This window comes from Amblyomma americanum, chromosome 1, assembly GCF_052857255.1.
Source record: "Amblyomma americanum isolate KBUSLIRL-KWMA chromosome 1, ASM5285725v1, whole genome shotgun sequence".
NCBI classification, from domain to species: domain Eukaryota; kingdom Metazoa; phylum Arthropoda; class Arachnida; order Ixodida; family Ixodidae; genus Amblyomma; species Amblyomma americanum.
Window position 1 is genome coordinate 167,726,457 of NC_135497.1, and position 23,136 is coordinate 167,749,592.

Consider the following 23,136-nt stretch of genomic DNA (forward strand, 5'->3'; position numbering starts at 1 on the left):
AGGTCCTCTATTGGTCATTGGTCAGCCATTACTGGCTGCTTTTCTTTTCCTAGAAAAATTTGGCTGTACTAAATTTTTAGTGTGGTTTATTGTATGCTACTATATTTTATTCACAAGATGCCCTTTAGAGTGTGTCTGAAAGACCTAGAAAAAAAAGGGGGGGTGGCAGGGGGGAAAGAAAGAAAGGAAGAAGAAGAAAGGAAGGAATAGATGGATTTGATTGTGCAGCACTGCTGTGTTAGAAATTTGGAAGTGATGCCTTGATGCCAATATTGTCTTGCCACCGTTGGTGTTTGGTGAAGAGCTTTCTGTGTTGTGCATTCTGCAATTCCTGGAAAGAAGCTTTATGCCAAAGAAGTTACTGTAGTGGCAGCCTCCCTTGACTCCATTTGAGGCCCATGTACAGTGTTCATAGTGCATCTCTTTCTGAACACATCACGCGGCCCAAAGATTCTATTTTTGCCAGCTAACCTCGCCATAGCATCGAGAGTTCATGCAGTCATCAATTTCAGCATCATTCATGTACAGTTGCTACAGCTTTGTACAAGGTCCAAGGAAGTGTCAGTGTCTTGCTTATTGAAAAGGCAGATGCAAAGGATACTTGATGAAAACAATTTGTTTTAGTGAAAAGGTACTAAGTTCATTGGTAGAGTGCAGTACTATGCTTATAACATATTTTAAGACCTTGCTTTATGTCTTTATTACCACATTAGCGCAGTTTTATGCAATTTGCAGCTTTCACAACATACAGAAGAATCAAATTATACATGCCATAAGAGGAACTGCTGCAAAATGGTTATAAATATTGTCAATATTATTTGGCAACAACTAGGTGAGGCTGAGTTTATATCATGTTTATGATGTATGTGCAGCCTTTAAAGATGGCATTAGTTATAAAATAAAATCTAAATAAGTAATTTCAAGAACCACTCGCCTACGATATTGAAACATGGCTTGCTAGTGAGGTCTGCACAGGGGTCAAAGTTAAACACAAATTGATCTGTGATTTAATGTATGAAAACTGCAAAATAGTATTCTGACTTGCTGATGTGAGTAAAATTGGTACTGCAGTCTGACTTACGACAAGTTCAAAATAATTTTTATTTTTAGTGGGACCTTATTGATGTGCTCCACATTTTATTTTCTGTGATATGCTTCAATGCACATTTGTTTGATAATTGTGCTTTTTACATGGTTACCTTATTATATATAGTGTGCTTGAGCAAAAAGGGATCTTGGCTTTAAAAAATAAGCAACGTTTGCCTTAGCCGTATGGGAAAGCAAGAATAGACATTGTGTGCGTGCACCTATAGGGTACTTAAGAGGGGGTGATGGTGAACCTATTAAGCTCCATAGTCCCTTTCATGTGCATGATTTCCAACAAGTCACTGGAACCTGGAGGGGCTCCAACAATTTGTTGGAAATAGTAAGTGAAGTGAAATGGAACATGGCTCATGACTAGCTAGCTACACTAGCTATGCCATCTTGTGATTGCTGTTTGCAAGCTCAGCCATTGCTCCTTGCAATAACAGGACTAATAGGGACAGGTTGCATTGCTGAAAGTAAATGCTAGATCAGCCTCTCGTTAGTGGCTTTCACCCTCTGCAGATTTGCAGGCTTGCAAATATTAAGTGTCTTAGTTTTTGTTCATTCACAGCCCTAGATTTGTTAATTGTCAGGTAGAGCATCATTCTTGTTGATGCTGTAGCCACTGCATTGTTGCTACCCAAGTGCTTAACCTGTGCATAAACGTAGTTGTGACATGATAGTCCTGCGTTATTGTGAGGCTTCCTTTAGCGTACACTTCAGCATGCTGGTTTAACTTAGGCTAGATGCCAGTGATCAATTGAAAATATCTAATAGAGCAGACTGTATAGGTGCCTTTTGTAATTCTGTTGCTAATTTAAATGTAACACTGCTGAACAACATGTCATTAACTGCTTCTTTAAAAAAAGTCTGCTTGATTTTGGTAGGGCTGCAGAATCTTGTGTGGTAGTTTCATTGCAGAAGTGCATTTGCTGTGCACCATTTTTGCTCATTCCAATAAGGTAACTAGTTTGCACTCACAATGCTTATAGTCAGTGAGACTTAATAGACAGTAGCTTTGATGTGGCTTCTGAAGATGTTTACCTAATTTACATAACAGCACAAGGCTGTGAATGTGTTTGAAGAAAAGAGATTGACATGAAAATGTTTTTTTTTAACAGCCCTGTAGCATTAGGTAGTGAACCTTTAATTGCTCATGCACATCATTTGTTCAAGAGCTGAAACCTTATGCACATTTCATTTTCAGTTATGTAGTGCTTAGGTTTACTGCCTGGCATGGTTAGCTTATGTATATTTTGATTTGTGCTCTGTCATCTGTCTTGGTGGAGTGTGTCAATAAGGCCCTGCTTGTCTTTCTTTTGTTTTATTTGCTTCTGCCTACTTAATAGATAGTTCATCTTGCTGTGGTATTTTACTCACTTATATCTATTTCATAAATGATAGAAATTATTTTTTTTCTTCTCATTTTCATGTATTAGCTTTCAGCTGTCCAAAAGAGCATTAGTTGTGCTTTTGAGATGGCAAATTATTTCTGTACCCTCCTCAACATTGTCCAGCAGACATATCGTAACAGCAGCATTGAATGTGTGCTATGCCTGTGCAACTTCTTATATTTTTTTTACCTCGTATTCCTGTCATGCATGTGCAGCTGCATTCTAAAGGTTTGTTCCAAAAGTGTTTGTGTTACTAAGTTCCTGACTTTAGGCCATATGTTCTAATAACCAGTTTTGCTTCAACTGCATTGGGTACTATATTAGGTTGTAAGGAACATTGCTATTTGGTACTGAAGAAGTGCTTGCATTTACAGTGCACAAGTCAATGGGAAAAGAGAGGCATGCACGTGATGGTACCATAGCTTAGTCATTTTGTGTGCTTTGCCCTTCCATCCTTGGCTTTAGTTCTGTGTGCTGTTAAAGGGTAAGCATTAAGGGTTATTGAATTAATTACTTTACTTGGGTAAATTGCTGCAATGTGGCAGTCTAACATGTCTGGTATTTATAGCCTTGATTATAAAATCTGCATTTTTTTGCCACCTACGGCTGTGGGATGTGATGCGTAGTTTAAAGAGCCATTTGTGTTATGATGCAGCGTAAGCATCATATGTACGAGGTGTGATTAAGAAGTAAGGTGAATGGTTTTCATTGAAGCCAAGAGTTTATGCTAGAATTATGTCTATTCAGTCCTTTTTAAGTAATCTGTATTTGATCTCCCCATTTCAGATAGTGCTGTAAAATCTTTTGTGTAGCTATATGCTGACCATTGTAGCATCCTTTAGTTTCAGTAACTCAGTATTAACTGAGGGTTTACTATGATCAATGAGTGCTATCAAAATCACTAAATGCATTCTGGAGCCTAGTACGTATTCATGGGTGGAGGAATATGACTTGTGTACAGTTGTACTGTTTTATTCATGAAGCTGCTTGAAAACTTGGCGGTAGAGCTGTCACATACTTGAGATGTAGGTGGAACATTATGCTAATGCATTGCTGTGATTTTCATGTCTTGTCGTAACTCAGCTGACCAGCAGGATTTAAGCAGTCCTTAATTTTCTGGGGCAGTTCATTTCTACCTAGGCAGTGTTATCATATTGTGGTGGTGTTTCACAAGCAAGCAGGCAGACCTAGTGTAATCAAGAAAGAGAATAGATTGCAAAAGCAAACTTAAGGAAAGCGCTTGGCTGCATACATGAGAGATAATGCTTAATGAACTCTGTCCCGTGTATATCTTCCTGTTCACTTCACAGCACGGGTAGCTTCATTCACCTCAGTTTTTAATCACATGTCGTAACCATTGCTCTGTTCATGTTTTGCCCCTTTTGCTGCTTACCTGCCTAGTCTATGCTTTTGTGCACTGTTCTGACTAACCTGCTTCTGTAAGAGCTGTCCAACTTTCAATGTTGGCTGTATGTGCATTCCATAGCAGTGGGGAGGAGAGTTTGTTATGCATTTCACGTGACTGTGCATGGTGGCTTGCCTGGACATTGAGGAGAAAAAGGTCCTCACTTTGTTTTGTCTAATAGCGTTGGTCTTCTCATATTGGATTGATAACATTTTTTTTGTGACGAGTTCTTTTCATTCAGAAGGTGAGTTTGGTTGGCAATGCATTGTGCCTCTCTCTGTGAGTACAAAATCTGACTGTGCAGCGTTGGTGAGTACTGTAATCTGTGCTGAGGAGGCATCCTTGTATAATCATACATGGAATGACCAAAACTTTAATTTGAAGCAGTTTCCTTGTGCCTGCTTATTACTGCTTCTATCGTTCTTTTCTCCTAGCATTATAACATAACCTACATCCAGAAGAAGCAATGTGTTATATGATTGAGGCCAATTTTTCTATTGAAACAATTTCAGAATTTTCGTTTAATAAGACTAACCTGATCTTTTCTTCTTGACTGACTTTGCTTGTTGTTACCTTACCTACTAACTGGACTAGAATGTATGTACTGAATAAAGGTCATTGTAATCTTGGCTTATTTCTGTCTCTGCCTGCTTCTTCTTAAAGCCTTTAATCTCCTTCTTTAAACTCTGTAACCTAAACTAACTAGCCAAGTTTTTATTCATCTTGCCTCCCACTCACATAAAAAAAAAAAAAACCTCCAAGTAAACTGAACAAATCGGGCCACATTTTGAATATTTAGTTTTTAATTTTATTATGTTAACTTTCTTTTTTTGTTGCAAGCTAAATTGTGTTCTTGCTGTCTCTCTTGAAATAAAGTACTGGAGAGGGATATTGGCAAGATAAAATAATTATTTTTCTTTTTTTACTGCAGAGAGTTCAAAGTAGGCAGAGATCTGTAAAATTTCGTAACCTTAAGTAATTCTGAAATGGAATTCAGTACATACATCTGGCTTCCAGGTGCCCCAAATTTATTTCGTGAGATCAACACTGCTCCCCACTGCTATGCTATGAGCTTTGCTGCTGTTTACTCGGAGGTTGTGCTTTTCTCAAGCTTCCTTATGATCACATTACAAAAAATGCCATTGCATGGAGACTGCAAAGAGCAAGCTTCCTGCTCAAGTTGCTCTTTCAGTATTTGGCAGAAAAAATGACTGATGATTGCAACACTGGTGTCAGAAGCCTTCTGCAAAAATAAGCCTGCTTTTCATGAAATTTGGCTTTCCACTCTTAAAATTGTGGCTTGAAACCTTTCTGGGCAGACATACTTCTTAAGCATGGATATATATTTGGGGTCAACCATGTGACCTTTCTAGTGAGAAGCTCAGTTGAAGCTCTGTTACCTCTGCTGATGGCGGTTTAAGCTCTTCAGTCCTGTGACTTAAAGTAGCATAAATTAGAATGAGTGGAGCGTACATAGTTTTTTACATAGTTTTTGAAGTTTATGTACTTCCTTGAAGAAGCAGTTGGAACAGTTTCTGTTAATAAAATGTTCAGCAGTGCAAAGCATAGTCATAGAAATAGTACTGTGAGTTAAAGCATGCAACCTTTTGCTCATCTGTGTATTTGGGAAGAACCACAACTAAAAAAAAATGGGAAGGGCAGAAACAAACAGCATAGCAAAAATATAATTGCTGATGGCATGCCCAGTACTGCAACTTCATTCCAACAGGTCATCCTGCTCTAGTTCTTTTGGTTCTACTTGATCACTTTCTTCTGCTGCATCTTTAAGGCCTGGTGGTTAAAAAATGTGCTTTCTCAGTTATATTGGGAAGGGGGCTTTTGCGAAGGCGCTGCTTCTACTGTGGAGTTCTGCACCTCACCTCTGCGTGCTTCGCACCGTAAGGCACTGCTTTCTTTTCTCTTGTACTAGGCTTTTCATAGTGCCTTGAACACAAGCTTGTTGGCTGCACAAAAACTTTTTGTGCATGATTTTTCTCTTTCGCTACATCATACATCGAGCTACTTTTATGCCTTTGACATTTCCCTTAAGGCAAAAAACTGATTTTACTGTGAGATTTGCTTAGTTACTTGTGTACATTTTGAAAGCTTTCTGAGCATGGTCGCAACCAGCAATGACAGACTTGACATTCATACAACCAGCACCAATCAGTTAACTGTCTTTCATTCTTCATGAAGACGAAGTTGTGAGGAATTTTTTGTGCTACATTTGGTGGTAGTTAAATCTTCAGTTTTCCTGTGTATCAAATGTCCCTTTTGCCAAAAGACTTCAGATTGGCTGATGTGCTATCATTGTTTGGAAGAGAAGGACCATTCCCAGCCCAAAGCCAACATGAAAATTCTTAGCAGTTCTTGGTATTGGGACACACTTTATATGTGCTTTTGATGGCAGGTAGCAAGTATGTGTTATTGCTTCCAACTCCGTCGTCAATGAGCATGCGCGGCTTACTTTTGTGATAACAGTGTTGGTAGACGTCTCCTCAGTGGCTTGACTTACACATTGGTTTACATGTTTTCCTCATGCTTGTGCGTGTGATACCTTTCATGATAAGACAGGGCTCATATCTTTTTCTTTTTTTTTTTGGTTACTTCTATTTCATGCTGTTTTTCCAAGTGTGGGGTTTTTTTGTGGGACTATTTTGAAGTCATACATTTGGTGGTAGGTAAATCTTCAGTTTCCTGCGTACCAAATGTACCTTTTGCCAAAAGACTGCAATGCATTGTGTGTTATTGTCTGCAAACTTGTATTCTACTGTAACATTTTAGCCAACAGTGTCACTGTTGCATTGCTAGCTTTTTTTTATTACCTAGAGTGTTTTAGGCACTGATGGTAGTAGTACCATTTTCTGGCAGTTAGCATTCATGGTTCTTTACTAATTTTATTGCACATTCAATTCTAAACTGGTTTAATGTTGCATGTCAGGCAAGCGCTGTCACCAAATTTGTTACTTCGATAAGATGTAACTAATGATTTTATTAGGTCCATCACCATTTAATGCAGAATAATCTTTCTATAAACCACTGTTTTCTTTTTTATTTTTTCTTGTAGGCAACATTTTATGTTGAGCGTGCAGGGTGTTGCACGGTTAATATGTAACATAGGTGTTTTTTTTTTGTCTTATCAGCAGCATAATGTTTGTTCAACCAGTTTGTTTTCTCCTATTTTCTTCCTTTATTTGGTTATGATTATGATTATGGATGTTTATGGCGCAAAGGCATCTATGACCAAAGAGTGCCATGGCACAAGGTATTTTCGATTTCCCAAGCATTTCACCCTAAATAAGCCGAGCACTAGACCAGGGGAAAGCTTGTACCCATTGGTCAAATGTTGGTAGAAATATAATGTTTTGGAAAAGTGGGATCTTAATTTACACATTTTGTTTTGAGTGCATAAAATTAAAATTGTTTCAAGGCCAGAAGGATACCCTGATTAGCTGACGACCACGATGAAAACTGCTTTATTGCACTAGGAGCTTTTTCTCCTAATTACATGGAGAAGTTAAATATTAGCTTTACTTATATGATATAGACAGGTGCTGTGCACTCTCTTGTAAAAACTGTAGCAGTACTGTATCATACAAAAGAAGAATTATAATTAACATCCACCTGAAATCACACAATCATACGGCTTCAAAGAAAAGCTGTGCAGCTTTCTGAAATCTTTGTAGTTGAACAGAAGTTTGTCCTGGTCTGGTGTTAGTGCCATTAGACTAGGGCTTTATCATGTAGCAGTGGGGGTGTCAAAATTTTGGATGGGGGTATTATATGAGGGGAGGGCAAGTAAACAGTAAATACAAATCAAAGATGAAAAAAGATTGATTAGCATGTTTTTATAGTCATAGTGCAGGCATAAAGATCAAAATCGAATAACGCAAAAAGATAAGAAAATGTCATTCGAGAAGGTGACACATCAAGATTACCTTAAACTTTAGTGGATCACGCTCAATAGCAAATGGTTTGGGTAACATATGCCATTCCTCAGTTGTGGTTGGCAAGAAAGATTTATTAAAAGCGTTTGTATGACCATGGAGTTGTTGAATGCTCATAGAATTGAACAAAACAGCATGGTGTATGAATGGGAGGATGAATAACCATGGTGGAAGCCAAGCTGATTCTTGAAGAAGAAAGAGTCAGTGCAGTTAGGGTGGAGATTTTGCTGGTATGTAATATGTTCGAGGAATTTACAAGGAATGAAGGTTAACGAAATAGAAGGGGTTAATGAATTAGAATTAATGATAATAATAAGGGCCATTCATTTACCTTTCTTGAATACTAGAACCATTTTATTTCATTTTTAGTGTTTAGTTCCAGTCATTTAATTGTTGACTAAACTGTTCTGAAATCTTTATTATTTTGCATTCACGTTTTCACAGAAAGTAGACTTGAGCTGCAGGGGCTTTTCTTAGTATTGAGGCACTTTTAGTTGAAACATGATTGGGAGTATGTGACACCTGTGTCTTTGCAGTGTAGTGCTTATGTTAGCATTGGCAGAAATGCTTTATCGTGTAGGCTTGCGTTTGATGGTCCAAGGGCGATCAACACTGAATAGCATTTTAAGCTCCTTAAGCAGCGTTGGACCAGCATCTTATTGTGTGAATTTAGTGAACCTTATGGTTTGATATTATCCTGGCAGATTTTTAGCATTTTGTTTGTTTCAGTAGTTGATGAAAAAAGGATAAACAGTGGCATTTGTAATTTGAGAAAACAGTGCTAAGGACAAGATGGAAGAAAAACTTGAGATGTCTGTATGTCTTTTGTGTTTCTTCTGTATCTTGCCCTTTGTACTTTTTGTTCCGGAATTTATTTATACATAACCAACTAGTCTGAACCAAAGTTTTGCATAATGACATTTGCAGTTAAAACCTTTTGTAATGAGTGATATTAAGAAGGGACGTGTCAAATAAAATGGCCAATTGGGTCATAGTTTTCAATTTTTCAATTAGTTTTTTCCCATGATCCTTGGGTCTCCATCTGTATTGTAGCATAAAATTACAGCGAAATATGCAGTAGAAATTCAGTAGAAAAAAAAATGTTTGCTTTATGTATGGCCATCAAAAATTTTCAGCAAATCATCCTTCTGATGGTACTGAAGCATTGCAGATTCCACTGCTGTCTGAGGACGGAGAACCTCCATCTCAGTATTACTATGTATCTCCGTGAAGAGGAGATATCAGAGCTTCCGCTTGTCTCATTGCTGCATTTCTCTGCTGCATGCCGACATAAAAAGCTTGTGCACTTTCTCCTTAATTATTTAGTACACCAGGGCTGACTTTACTAGGTTGTTAATTATAATTACCAAACAACGATGAAAGCTAGCTTAAAATAAAACACAATTCTGAAATCTGCATAAAAAATTGCATGTCTGTGTAAAATTTGGTTACAATTCACAGATAAATAACAAATATAGTTTTATTTGCTGTGTCTCCTCTTAATAGGGAGCTATATAGAATGTACTTTAGGATTTATTTTAGTTTAGCGGTCCTGTTCCTGCTGAAATGAAATTGACTTCTTATTTCATGGAAATGCATTTCCGTGTAGACCACTTTATCAAGGGTGGAGCCATCTTGGGAAGGTGGCATCATCTAGTGTCTAGGCTGGCAACAGCTGCCATGCTGGTGTGCATGGTCACATTCGTGGAACAGGACGCTGCTGGCACAAATCGGCAGATCAGAGCTTCTGCATTCATCTTTTTTTGTTCTGACAGTTCCTGACTGAGAGGTAAAGCTTTTCAAGCAGCAGTGAAGCCATTCGGTCAAAAAATAACTGGAACTTCGGCAGATGTTGGGCCTAGCTGTGCTTCCACCGTCATCCCGACGACTACATAAGCTAAATCGGACTACGAGTTGTTCAAAATATATATTTTTTGTTATTCCTGTTGTGATGAATGAAAGCAGGCACTAATAGTTGTAAACTAGAAAGCACGAAAAGGTTTGTTGTTCAAGTAAAGAACAGCTTTAAGCATATGCCACAAAACTTATCAGCTGCTTTGTTACTGCAGTTAAGATTCTACTTGCATGGTACAGTTGGTGCAAGAATGTGCTTCACATTTCTGTCTGCCATCAAAACCTGAAGTAGTGGAAAGTTTTCTCTTAAGCTTAGGTTGTAGTTAGTCCCTGGTCTGGTGATACCCTAGTTATTTTGTGTAAAGCTGCTTTAGGGGGTTTGAGATTTTCTAGGATTGACATTTTAAACTCGAAATATTTGTTTCATGGTATGAGAATCGATATACCAGGCGAGCTTGCTGTGTAAACATTTTGTCCGTGTTTCCTGAAACTCAAAATATTAAGTTTTATTGTATTAGTGTGCACTGTAGCATACAGTTTATTTCTCATGTATGTTATGGTGTCTAAATCTGAACTGAATTGTGATTTGTGGGGTGTAACGTCTAGAAGCGACGCATAGGCTAGGGGGGATGCTGTAGTGGAGACCTCCGGATTAATTTAGACCACCTGTTACCCTTTAACATGTGCTGACATTGCACAGTGCATGGGTGCCTTTTGCGTTGTAAGAAATAGAAAAAATTCAGGAAATCATATCAATTTCAGCTAGTACATGGCATGTTCTGAAACAATACTGAAGGCAACTATATTTACTGTGCAGCAGGACCTCTTTGGGGCTAGCATGGAGTCAGTTTGTTCAAGCTTGGCATTGAAGGCTTAGAATATAATCAACTGACGATTTTACTTGTACTGTTGCAGTATAAAAAATAAAAGTGTAGACATCACTGCAAGGCTAGCCTGTTGGTTGCAGATGCATATGGACTGTGAGTAATGAAATTTATTATGCACTGAAATTATTTTGGTAATTCTGTCTTATTTTTAACATAGGTTATGTTTTTATGACTGCCAGCCTTTTTTTTCTGGAGGAGTTAGTGCTGTGACAGACCATTTGAAAAGCAGAAGCATAAAGTATTTCGCCTCATGTAAAGCTTGCACTGAGCAATGCTTCGTGCTGCTTTTTGTTGAAAGAAATGATTAACTGTGTGCACTTGATACTTCTTACTGACATTGTGTCATTCTCAAATTCATTGCCATGCTAAAAATATTTTGGAGTATATGGCTGCTGGGCTTAACTTTCAATCAACATGCAAATCTGGCCTGCTGTTCTCAATGTCTAGAGAGCATGTTGCGAATTTTGTGTGATGAATGGTGTAAGAAAAATGCAGAGAAATGATGATGCATGGTGCACAGCAACAGTGCAAGGCATGTATGCTAGCGATAATAGATATTTGATACTTCTGACTAATCCAAAGAAATTAGAAGCATAGACCCATTGAAAGTCCTTAGTTTTAATGTTTTTACTTCCTAGCATGATCTTTCTACTGGGAGAAAAATGGTTTCTGCAGTGGCAAGAAGCCAAACAGATCGAAGAAAGTACTGGACAAATGTGATATAGTGGATTTAAACATTTAAGAATAAAAAGCCTATACAATTTTTTTTAACTAAAATGCATGACCAACTGGAGATTGTTATTTGAATAGCCATGGTAAAAGCTACTCACCTTTTGCTACTTTACTGATTCTTATTGTGCTTACTTTATATAAGGCTTCAGTAGTCTTAATGAGCATTTATTCATTTTTAAGTGAAAGTTTTGTGCAGCGGAACCTTTAAATTTTAAATTCTTGGTTTCCCAGATAAAAACCTGCATCTCATGCCATATAAGGCTGAAATTTTTACTGAAATATGTAGGATTACAGTGGCTGCATATGTCGTTGACACATACGTATGATGCTGAATGCAGTTGTTAGGCTAATTACTTTGTTGCTGTTGTGTGTATTACTAAATGTATTATTAGATAAGTGTTAATTTATGTGAATGTGTCCGAATTGAACCCTGCCAAATAATGAAGCTTTTGCAGCAGCCAATTGCACTAGTAGAGCTTATCCAAAAAGCTAGAAGGTTATTGTTCATGAAGCTTCCAGATTCAATTTTTATTTATTTATTTATTTATTCACGTTAACCCTAAACGCCCTCCAGAGGAGGGTATTACATGGGGGGGTGATACAATCATATTAATAAGCACGATAAATTTTATCATCGAGTGCAACAAAAAATGTTAAAACAAGGCATAACACAAAAAGAAAAAAATGAATGGAAACAAAAACAGCAAATTTTTACACATTTCCGTCACAGTAAAGAAGCTCTTAGAATTTTTTAATGTCAGTTTCTTTGGCGATGACTGATGGCAAACTATTCCATTCAGTGATAGTGTGGGGAATGAATGAATTGGCGTAAGACGATGAATGACACTTTACGCGTTTAACTTTGAAAGAATGATCATGGCGTGGAAAGATGGCATGAGGTGACTGAAGCAAATCACTGCGAAGGGATGGGTGGTGATAAAGCTTATGAAAAAGTGTTAAACGAGCAAGTTTACGGCGATGTGACAAATCTTCCAGTTTGGCACGTTTTTTTAATGCTGAAATGCTTGTAAAGGATGAGTAGTCTGAAAATATGAAGCAAACAGCACAGTACTGCAAGGTTCGACATAACTGCAGAGCGAAACAAGATGAGCACGATGGAAGGAACACTCGCGACACGGACAATCGCTGCTAGGACAATTCTGCAAGGATTCAATGTTAGTGTTAATGTAGGCTTGATCCCAAATGGCCACTGATCATAATACTTAATATGCTTTCTTTATTTATATATTTGAAGAACTGCTTCTAGACGTACATATCTACTTCAAGAAGAATTGCAAATAACTTGGACATTCCTTTCTTTTTTTTAATCCTACAATGCCCAATAATTCCAAATGGTAGATAAAAGTTTTATGCACCAGGATTTCATTACTAACGGAACTCTCATTGCAGAAATTCAAAAACCTGGAAGATTTATTAAGAGAAAGGTGGCTACAGCATAACTAAATTTAGCAAATTGTGATGATTTCTATATGCCCAAGGACAACAGAACTGGATGTAAATACGAAGGAGCATCTAGTAAATCAAGAGCAGAATTCAGAACTGCTCCATCGTCTACCAGTGCAGCATTACAACCACAGAATTTCGCTCCGTTTTGCCATTAGGGTGAACTTTTGCATGAATTTATTTTTTGGTTAGCCTCGTGCATCTTTGGCATGTACACTTTGACCTTGTTTCAATAAATATGTTAGAAAGGACCATTTCTTCAAGTATGTTTAGAAATTCATGTTCTGTGAGCTGCAATTAACATTATTCGCATTTTGCACTCTGTATCATAGGTGTTACACCAGGCATTACAGGGTTAATAATAACGGGGGTTTAGCATGGGAAGCCAGTGATTATAATATTGCCACCTTGTGCATTATACACCTGCTATGAAAGTAGTGGCATTCAGCGCTGTGCTGTTGGAAGGGGAAATGGTATTATAGTTAGAGCTCTTCGTATTCGGGTTTCTTAGTTCGGAATTTGGCCAGTAAAAGCGGGCGCAATTTTTAAGTTTATTACAGGAGAGAAATCTGGCTTGCTTATACATTGTTTCATAAACGCTGCCTAGGAAGCATGTTGATTTATCTCTTTTTGGGTTTTGTGTGCTATATTTACTATCACACAGGATTGATGTACAGGTTACTTGTATTTTGTAGGATGTAAACTATTTTATTTTCACAGACTGGTCATTAAAGATAAGTTGCTCTGAGGAAGAATTCTCTATCTTGCATGTTTCTATATTCCTTCATTTTCATTTCTAACAGTTTTTCTTCACACGAATTACTTTCATTCTATTTCCGTGCTAGTATACCAAATCATTCAGGTCTTTGCATGTACATATATGATGAGATTGTTCTGACAATACTACAGCTGCCATTTGAAACACAGTAAAGTGTTAAAGTGGCATTTGCTGGGTAGCAGTAGCATGCAACGCAATTTTGTTAATAAGATAGCAAGTCAATATTTGTGTTCTGGGGGTTGCTTCTAACATGCTCTGTTTGAGCTCATCATAAGTGAGGGTCAGGGCCCAGGATGGCTGGGTTTGTCACCAAGATAGCTTCTGGTCTTAAGATAACTACTGATTTTTATACTTTCAGCTGGTAACTTGAGCAAGCTTGGCTAATTGACAACTGCTACTTAAGGAAGGTGGCTTTTCAGGGAGAGATGTGTTTTAACTCTACTTATTTTGTAAATCTTGCTTGGGGTGCAAAAAGCAGAACAGATCTGGTTTTATCTAAAAATGAATAGTCTTAACTGTGATTTGTGCACCATGTGTTCTGCATTGATATAATAGAACAATTCATTGATACACATCGTGCAGGCAGATGTGTTTTTGATATAAGCTGCATGCTCAGGTGCCAAAAAATAGTGGATTATATATGATAGCAATGGGATATGTCTTTGAATGTATCTAAAATTTATTATATATGCATGATTTGAGGATAGCTACATGGGAGGTTTATTTGTTATTTTCAGGATTTTTTTCGTGTGTACTTTTGTGACAATAATTCTGGGAGTTGCATGCATGCATTTTAGTTACCGGTACAATGTTACAAGCCATAGTAGATGTGTCCATTACATGCCATAAAGGCAGATGTGTCCAAGTCTTTGACAGAAAATGCGAGGACCCGCAGTAGTAAGTTTAATGCATACAAACTGCACACAATGCTTGAATTGTGCAGAAAATTTATTCCCTGTGTAACTTGGGTATTATTTTCCTAGTTTTGTTTCTAGTTGAAGCAGCTGGTAGAGTATCTGTTAGTGCATGATGATAGTGGTGATCTGCTAGTGAGTGTTGTCTGCCAGTGGCAATAGTTGCATTGCAGAAAATACTTGAGGCAGGGCTAGCTTTGCTGCTGCTGACATTTGCTGTACCTGGGTGTTTTGTATTTTGTCAGAACCCCCTTTTCTTGGTGCTTAGGACAACCAACTGTGCGTTTTAAGTACTAATAGGCTTTTTCTTTTTTTAGTTTGTATGGCACTGTATAATTTGGCTGCAGCTGATGTAGGACAGGGTTAAATTTTGATCAGTGAGAGGCCTTTGTCTGGTATTGATTGTAGCTGGGCTAATAATATTCATGTTGACTGCATAAATAAACTCATGACCAGTTTGTTTTTGTATGCTTAAGCTAATTGATACGACTGTTTTCGTTCCTATTAGGAAAACAAGTACCCTAAAGAATTATGTAGTGTCTGTCTCTTTCACTGAGCTACATGCTATCATTGTGCATTATTTTTGAGTGAGCTTTCCTGTTTTGTGGTTACCTGTAAATTGTAAGATAATTTTTAAAATGTCGATGACAATTATGTTTGCCTGTTTATGATCTCCTTAGCGATAATTCTGGGGAAAAGTGGGGCAAATGCACTTATGGAGAAGAACAGGTGATTTATTCTGGTGCAAAGCAGGATGTATGTAATGGCTGCTTTAGTAATTATAAGTGGTGTTCACTTTGTGCTTGCTTGGAGGACGTTGCGGACATTTAGTTATCATATTAGGAATGAATTCTGCTCGCCAGAGCAGCAAAGCTGCCCAAGTGCTCTGGATGCTTTATCCGTGGGTTTAGGGATCATCATGACGAAGAGGGCATTAGGGTTCTTGCCGTTGCTTCTCCTCCACATGCTGCCTTTCCCTGTTCTGTACCTTGCATGGCTGAACTGGTCTGGAAAGCAGGGTTTGGAGTACAGCTTCCAGCATGCCTGCACTTTGTTTAATGCTGTTTTGTTAGTAACATCTTTGTCAGCATTACATCCCCTGCTGGACAAAGGTGTTGCCCATTGATCTTCAATTAGCCTTTTCCTGCACCAGTTGGAAGCTCACTATCCCAGCTAGTTTCCTTATTTCATCTCCCCTCGTTACTCTCTGTCATCCGTGACTTTATTTTTCTACCCTTAAAATCTGAGGGAAGGATTCATCTGGAGTAGTTACCTCCCATGGTGGCTCAGTAGCTGTGGCATTCAGCTGCTGAGGCCAAGGTCGTCGGGTTGAATCCTTTCCCTGGTGGCCACATTTCGGTGGAGGTGAAATGCAAAACATGCTGATATGCTGTGCAAGGTCAGTGCACATGACAGTCATCTCAGGTGGTTGAAATAATCTGGAGCCATCCATTGCGGTGTCTCTCATAGCCTACATGCAGCTTCAGGACATTAAACCCCACATACCATACCTAGCTGTACCACCACCTGGTGTTATTGTTGGCAGTGGATCTTTGCTTGGAGAGAACACGAAGAAATAGCTGCTTGCTTGTACGGTTAAAATGTATTTAATTTTTTAGGTTTTTGTCTCTTTGGTGTTTGTGTAGCCGCCTCGTTGGCTCAGTGGTTATGATGCTCGGCTGCTGAAAGATGCGAGGTCGATCCTGACCATAGTGGTCGTATTTCAGTGGAGTCAAAATGCTAGAGGCCTGTGTTCTGTGCAATGACAGTGCATGTAAAAGAACTTCAGGTGGTAGCAATTATCCAGAACCCTCCGCTACAGCGTCCCTCGTAGCTTGAGTCGCTTTGGGACGTTAAACCCCATAAACCATAAAGGAAACCGTCTTTGGTAATTGTGGGTTCTGAGTATTGATTTATTCATGATGCTGCAGCACTAGCATAATGTTGCTCAAAGGCTTAAGTAGCAAATATTTGTTTTATTTTTCAGGCCCAGCCAATCCCTGCAGAGCTGGTAACCAAGCTTCTGGGCCACCGTGTGGCAGTGAGCCCTATTGTAACTGTGGAGCCTCGACGTCGCAAGTTCCACAAGCCTATAACCTTGACGATCCCTGTGCCACAGGCGGCAACCAAAGGCATGATCAACCAATATGCTGGTGATGCTCCCACTCTGCGCCTCCTCTGCAGCATAACAGGTAATACTTCCAGCAAAACACTTTAATACCTGTGTTCTATTACCTGGCTCAAAGTGCTACTCCAAGGTGCACCAGGGTATTTCGACCCCTGTTTCTGATTTATTTAACGTCAAATTTGGCTGTGTTTTTCTATGTATGGGCATGGTGTTGTTGTGATTCGGCCGCAGGACTGAAACACTACTCGAGTGTGCTTGAGGCAAACATTATGAGGGAATAATTGTACTGTATGCTTTGGTGACTGCCAATATTATTAATGACGTGTGATTTGCACCAGTCACCTACAGATAGTTTGTCCTTTTGTTACGTTGTACTATAAAGTGCTAATAGCTATTGTTACACCACAACTCTGTGAAGGACATAAGCTAGGCTGAGCAAGAAAAAGGCAGACGCAGAGCCAACAGTTAATTTTTGCTGTTTGCTTATTTACAGAGCATGGCTTGTTTGAACCAGTTAGCACGTTTTGACATTTTCTCCAAAGCTTTCATTTAGCACGGAATAAAAACACACACATCTGAATAAGAAAAAAGCTGAAAATGGTTGGCACTGTGGTTTGCGAAGGCTAATTAATATACTCAAAAACTGCTTTTCTTTTGTTGTTGTTTGGTATAGCAGATTTTAGTTACTGTTGCGATTGTTTTTAAGATAAGTCAATTTTATTAGTTATGTGTGTTTTTCAGGAGTTTGTTTGCACGCTATGCAAGTTGCTTGTAGATGGCACTGAAATGTTGGTTTCACATGCTTTTGGGATAACAGAACTTTAGTTTTTGTATGCCTTTTTCATTTTCAATTCTTTGGCAGTTGCACATGTTTAGCTCAAATGCATTTTAAAAAGTTTAAGTGGTTATTATTACAGTGTGCAAACAGTGGTATTTTCCAACTATTATGGGGGTCACTTTCTATGCAGCCGGTCAAGTAGGCAAGCTTTCATGCCAAGTACATGTAGGCGTTGCTCATATGTGACATCCGTGGTGCAATTAGTCACAGCCACGGCAGATTTGGACAAAATAGGGAAAGGTAGAGCATGTTAAGAATGTGTTTAATAACCCAACATTTAGAAACAGGCACTGAGTGAAAAAATGTTCTAGCCGACAATAGAAGATGGATGGAAGGCTTACTGAGTCGTTAATAATCCAATACGACACCAGATACAGTCATGGACAGAAGAAAACGGACCATGACTCGGCAGTCAGATTCTTCTGACGCATTACCTAGCTAAAAGGAATGGATGTTTCATGTACATGCATGTAATATCTACTTTTCTGTTTGCGCATACAGGCAGCGAACATTTCTATTTCTGTTATGCAACGCGACAGAAAAGTTTGAACACGGAACTTTGGCCCATATTTTTCTGCCTGCGACTGTATGTGCAGGTGAGACAGAGAGGTATCTATGAGGTGGGCAGTTAAGTGTCTGTGGGGAGAGAGAGCGTCCTTCAGTTTAAATGACTTGCATACCCCCTTGGGAATTTCCTTTCAAGGAGCAGTCAGTTGCTCTCCAGAGGGACTGGGTATGTCTTCCTTCTGTGACTAACCAGTGCACCTCTGTGACATCTTGGCAGTGACCAGGAATGGAGGAAGAGGCTGGGTGCCCTTCCCTTGCTCCCAAGTAATGGGCATGCTGTCTGATGATGTCAGCACCCTCGCTGCTGGCTAGGGGCTAGGGGAGGAAACACAGTGTGCGTGTACTCCACTCTGACAAAGAATTGGCGTTGTAGTTGCTGGACATAGCTTATACTATTACAGTAATACCTTAATAATTTTAAATCAGTTTATTCAAATACCTGGTCAGTGGGAAGTTTTTCGGTGGTCCCAAAATAGACCATGCAGATTTTACTAGGTGATTTCAGCAGTCATTGGGCTGGTGACTGGATAAATCATTGACTTTTGGTGTAGCTGCAGAGAATTCCGGTGTGGTACTGGTACTGCGTTGGCACTCACCGTGGCCCATAAGTTGAGAACCGTAGCTGGCATTTCCACTTGTTACATTTTGTTTGCTTGCTCTTTTGTGGATTTGCCAGTGTGTTGCTTTGGGCTTCACTGAGCTAGCCTTAGTGAAGCATCAGATCCCCCCCCCCCCCCCCCCCACCTCACACACACACACACACACACACACACACTTTTATTTTTTTTTAAATAGAGGGAGTATACCACTTGATCAGTAACTGACTATCATGTGTCCTTGTGGCTGGGTCTGACCAGCAAGGTTATTTTAGTTGCACTGTTGCATATCACAGGTGCAAGTTTGCAAAGATTGTGTACTTATTTTGGGCTGTAAATCATAACTTTGTGCAATATATATGAACTTGTATGTGGCACTGTCATGCACCACAGTCTTTTCTTCTTATGGCTGATTAGTTAGCTTTCAAAATAATTTTTGCCATATTCAGACAGAATACTTTGTTTTGACAGCTTGTTTTTTTTTTTCAAGAAACGGTGCTGTTGGTAATTCTTTGTACACCCACTACAGTGCTGATGGGTGACATACCTTGAAAGCCTTTAGAAAGGCACGATAAATTTTCGGTCTTTTTATTTTCCCTCTCTTCTGTTTTGGTCTATAACATATGGCTGTTGCTGTGCTTTGTGTGTGTGATTCTGCTTGTGCTGCCTGGGCATATGAGCTGCTGGCACTGAGGCATATAACCTGCAATACAAAACTGCATGAGAGTTTTCACGTGCACCTCACTTTGGATGATGGTCGTTGCGCTCTTGGCCTCAAGGAGGCCTGCCAGTAGCTGGGCTTCTCTTTCTCCACTTTCTCCTTTGACTCAAGCCTCGGTCTCTAACTGTATCTCCTCTCCTCCTTACCCTTCCATTTCTCTTGAGCAGCCAGTCGAAGGCATGGCCAATTGACTGGGGAGTACAGGCTCGAAGCAGGTCTCTACATTTGGCTTTCTCTTTTTACATTTTATTCTAAGCTCTTCAGTTTCATTTTCTGCTTGTCTTAAGACCACCCAACCATTTTTTTGCAAGCTCGTCATGAGGTTTCCTTCCATTCAACGTGCTCATGCATTCTGGCATTGTTTTTACCATATTTATTCATTTCCCTGCATGGGTTCATAGCTTTCATTTTTGCCCTTTACAGTGTTTTTTCTTGTAGGTTTCATCCAGGTACAAGTTTTCATTAGTGGCATCCTTCATCTTTGTTTTGGTGTTGCATTCATAGCTTGAAAGTTTTCATTTATTTCATTCCCTCATCCTGACTTATGAGCTGCCCTGAATAATAAATAGCATGTTACTTTGGCAATAAAAAAAAAGAAAACATTTTACTTCTGAACTAAATGAAAGCATGCACAAAGTGCATGATGCAAGGACTCTTTCATGTCTCTGTTATAATGCCCTGGCAGAGGTCCTGGCAGCCTGGGCAAGTGCCTGATACTTGTTACAATGAGCAGATGTGTTGTGATCATGTATATCAGACTAATATCAAATAGATGGGGCGAGGCCAAGCTTTCTTTCTTTTAATAATTTTCACTGAATTCAAGCACCTAAGATGAGTAAGTATCAAAGTAGTTATTCCTCTGTTTAGGACCTCCACTTGCTATCAGGCAGTGCATCACTGTGGACTCTGTAGCACTGGTACCTGGTAGTGCGTTTTTATGTGCAGGCTTCAGAGCTGAGGTATCACGAGGGACTGCCTTCCCCCCTTTCTTTATGTTCGCTGCTTGCCCGAACATACAGTTGACTCTCAATAATCTGAACTTCAAAGGCACTAAAAATTTGCTCGAGTTGTGTGGAGTTGAAATAAAGGGAACCTTCAAATTAATGAGAGTCCATTGTTTTTCCGTGCGCACAAAACAGATCAGCTCAGATCAGTCGAGTTGAATGGATCTGTTACTGTATTTACTCTAATGTAATAGGAGTTTCTTTTACCGAAAATGGAAGTGAAAAGTCACCCCTCAACGTTATAATCTAATATTATGCTGAAACAAAGGCATACCATGCTGTTTTTGCTCTCATATTGGTTGGTGGCATTGTGCAGGTTGGCCTCCAACTTCGGGAACTGGAAAAAAAGAACAGAAGAGAAAAGTTAGAATGCCGAAAACATTTAATTAAGGTGACTTGTATGGCATGCCACATATCAGAGCAGTGGCAAAGTGAAGCGAAGCTAACACTGGAGAAGGTGCACTTGGGCACCAAGTGCAGATTTGACGCATCATTCCCAAGAAGCTTGTTAGAACATGCGTGACATAGTCGACGACCGAAAATTCGGACACCTGATTTTTCAGAAATTTTTGCGGCTCTTCGACATGGCCCATAGAGCCAATGTATAAGAGCGCCTGAAATTTCGGACGCATCGCAACTGACTGCTTGATTTTTCGGACCTCGTTCGCACTTGCTGCCAATACCCAAGCCACCATATAATGTGTACAGTTAAGTCTCATTAATTCAGACTGCAGGAGAGATCGAAAACTTGATCAAACAAAACAAAATTCAAGCTTAAAGGGGGCCTCTTAACTTCCGATGCTGAAATTCTGCACTAGTCGGCACATAGCGCCCGCGTGGTTTCGAATTAGTACTGTCATTGAATGTCTTCTGCCGCACGAACTTGAAAAGCAGTCAGAGTTCGCGGAATTCATCTATGCCGAGTATTTTGTCTTGAATATGAAAACAGGTAGCAGCGAGGCGCGTGCAAGGCATATGGCTTCACGGAGACGGCGAGCGCGGGAGGAAATGGTGACGCATTTCAAAGTGAGGTCAGCGTACCCACAGCAAAACGCACCACAACCCTGACTTTTCTACTGTAAAACTGTAAACAACTGGCATTTAAATGACAAGCAAGACTCCTCTTACTATACGCAAACCACTGCAGAGTGCTTATCACCGGATATGATGCCGATTTTGGCTCTAGTCACTAGGCCTAATGACGAAGGCCATTGCCGACGGAGCACTTGCTTCGGCTGTTTCTCAGTTCTTATTATTTCGCCATCTTCGCGTTCTCATTCCGGGCCCATCGTACTCCAAGCGCAACACAGCAGCAACACAGCAGCAACGCAGCGGCCGGTTCGCTTTCCGGTTTTGTCCCAACCTGTGCGTTCATTGGCGACATGCGGAGGGCAGCACAGCAAGGCCGAGCTCGTGAAAGCGGTCGCCGCCCGCTTGTTGCGTGGCAAAATTTAGTCATTAGGAGCTTTAGAATGTGTGCGATACTACTCACCTCTTCTTCTAGCATATTGGCAATAAGTTCGTGATTTTTTTCGGCGAAATTTGATTTTATGGACTGCCTGATTTTTCGGTCGTTTTCGCGATTCCTAGAGGGTCCGAAAAATCGGTCGTCGACTGTAAACGCCTCCGTTTTGTTCTGTGTATTAAGGTTCGCTAGACGCCCTCAACATCCACAGCACCGCACTGATGTCGCACACAAATGGTTGTTATCCGATTTGGGTGCACAGAAGCCTGGTGCCGCTGTTGCACACAAAAAGGTGCTCTCGGTGCTCTCACTGCTTTCGCTGCTTTTCTCAGTACCTGTTGCACCTTTCAGCAACACCATACTCGCATGCTCCTGGGCAATTTTTTGACTGCTCTGTGTGTTAGGCAATGGATCGTTTAAATGCTGCCGAGAACTCAGTTACCAACATTCGGGAGGCTTGACTCATTGTGTAGTTGTGCGACTGGGAGAAGTTCGTTTTTCTCACGAGGCTTCTAAACCACATGGTCGAAAAAGAAGAGGCCCGTAAAACAGGGGTAGCAACTGCTGTGCTGTGTTAAGGCTCGAAGGCACGCCCTTGCCTTCCTATGAGGACGAGCCACGGGAAAGCCTTTCTTGAGGTACATAATTGTTAGTAAATTTCTAACTTTCATTGCAAGCATGTGGTCTCATTCCTCGCATTGCTATTGTGTAATTATATTTTGTCCTGTCTCATGTCCGGAAAGTCGACCCTCGCGTTAAAATCATGTGCTTTTTTTTGCCCTGTTTCGTGCACCTCAAAGTCGACTCTCGCATTACAGTTGTAGTCGCTTTACATTTGTGTAAATATGGTACATTCATTTCACTGTCATCTTATGGTATTCAGCCTGGTTTAAGAATCCTTTTGTGCGTCTATACAACTGAGGCCAGATAGTGAAGTTTTGAGAGCTTTGGGAGGTCTGAGTTATTTACCATATAACTATAGGTATTACAAAAAATCAAGCAAGCATGCTATTGTGTAGTTTTCAGTAATGATTTCTCTGTTTGTTGGATTTTGTGATTAGTCTGAAAAACATGGCTAACTAATGCAAAATGTGCACCTGTGTCTTGTGCCAGGGCATGCATTTCAGTGCACCATGCATTTTAGTTTTAACCAGACCTGCTTTGCATATCCTTGGCAGAAATATGCCCGAGTGGACAGGGTCAATTTTGATTTAATTACCTAGTAGTACTAAACAGCTGCAGTGGCAGGGCTGTCACTAACAGTACTGTTTGTGGCTAATGCTTGCAGCTCTACAAAATGTGGCAGCATCCATTTTGTTTTGATCCATGGCACAGTGTTTGGTCAGCTTTGCAGAG

General features: G+C 39.8%; 1 protein-coding gene across 35 annotated transcripts in view; it reads left to right on the forward strand.

Annotated features, from left to right (window-relative positions):
• The window catches only part of LOC144114148 (uncharacterized), a 306,774-nt gene that overhangs the window by 175,083 nt on the left and 108,555 nt on the right, over positions 1-23,136 (forward strand). For all 35 annotated transcript variants that reach the window (XM_077647687.1, XM_077647674.1, XM_077647686.1 and 32 more), the window contains one exon: positions 16,449-16,653. In XM_077647687.1, coding sequence (XP_077503813.1) covers positions 16,449-16,653 — 205 coding nt within the window. The remainder of the gene's footprint in view (positions 1-16,448; positions 16,654-23,136) is intronic.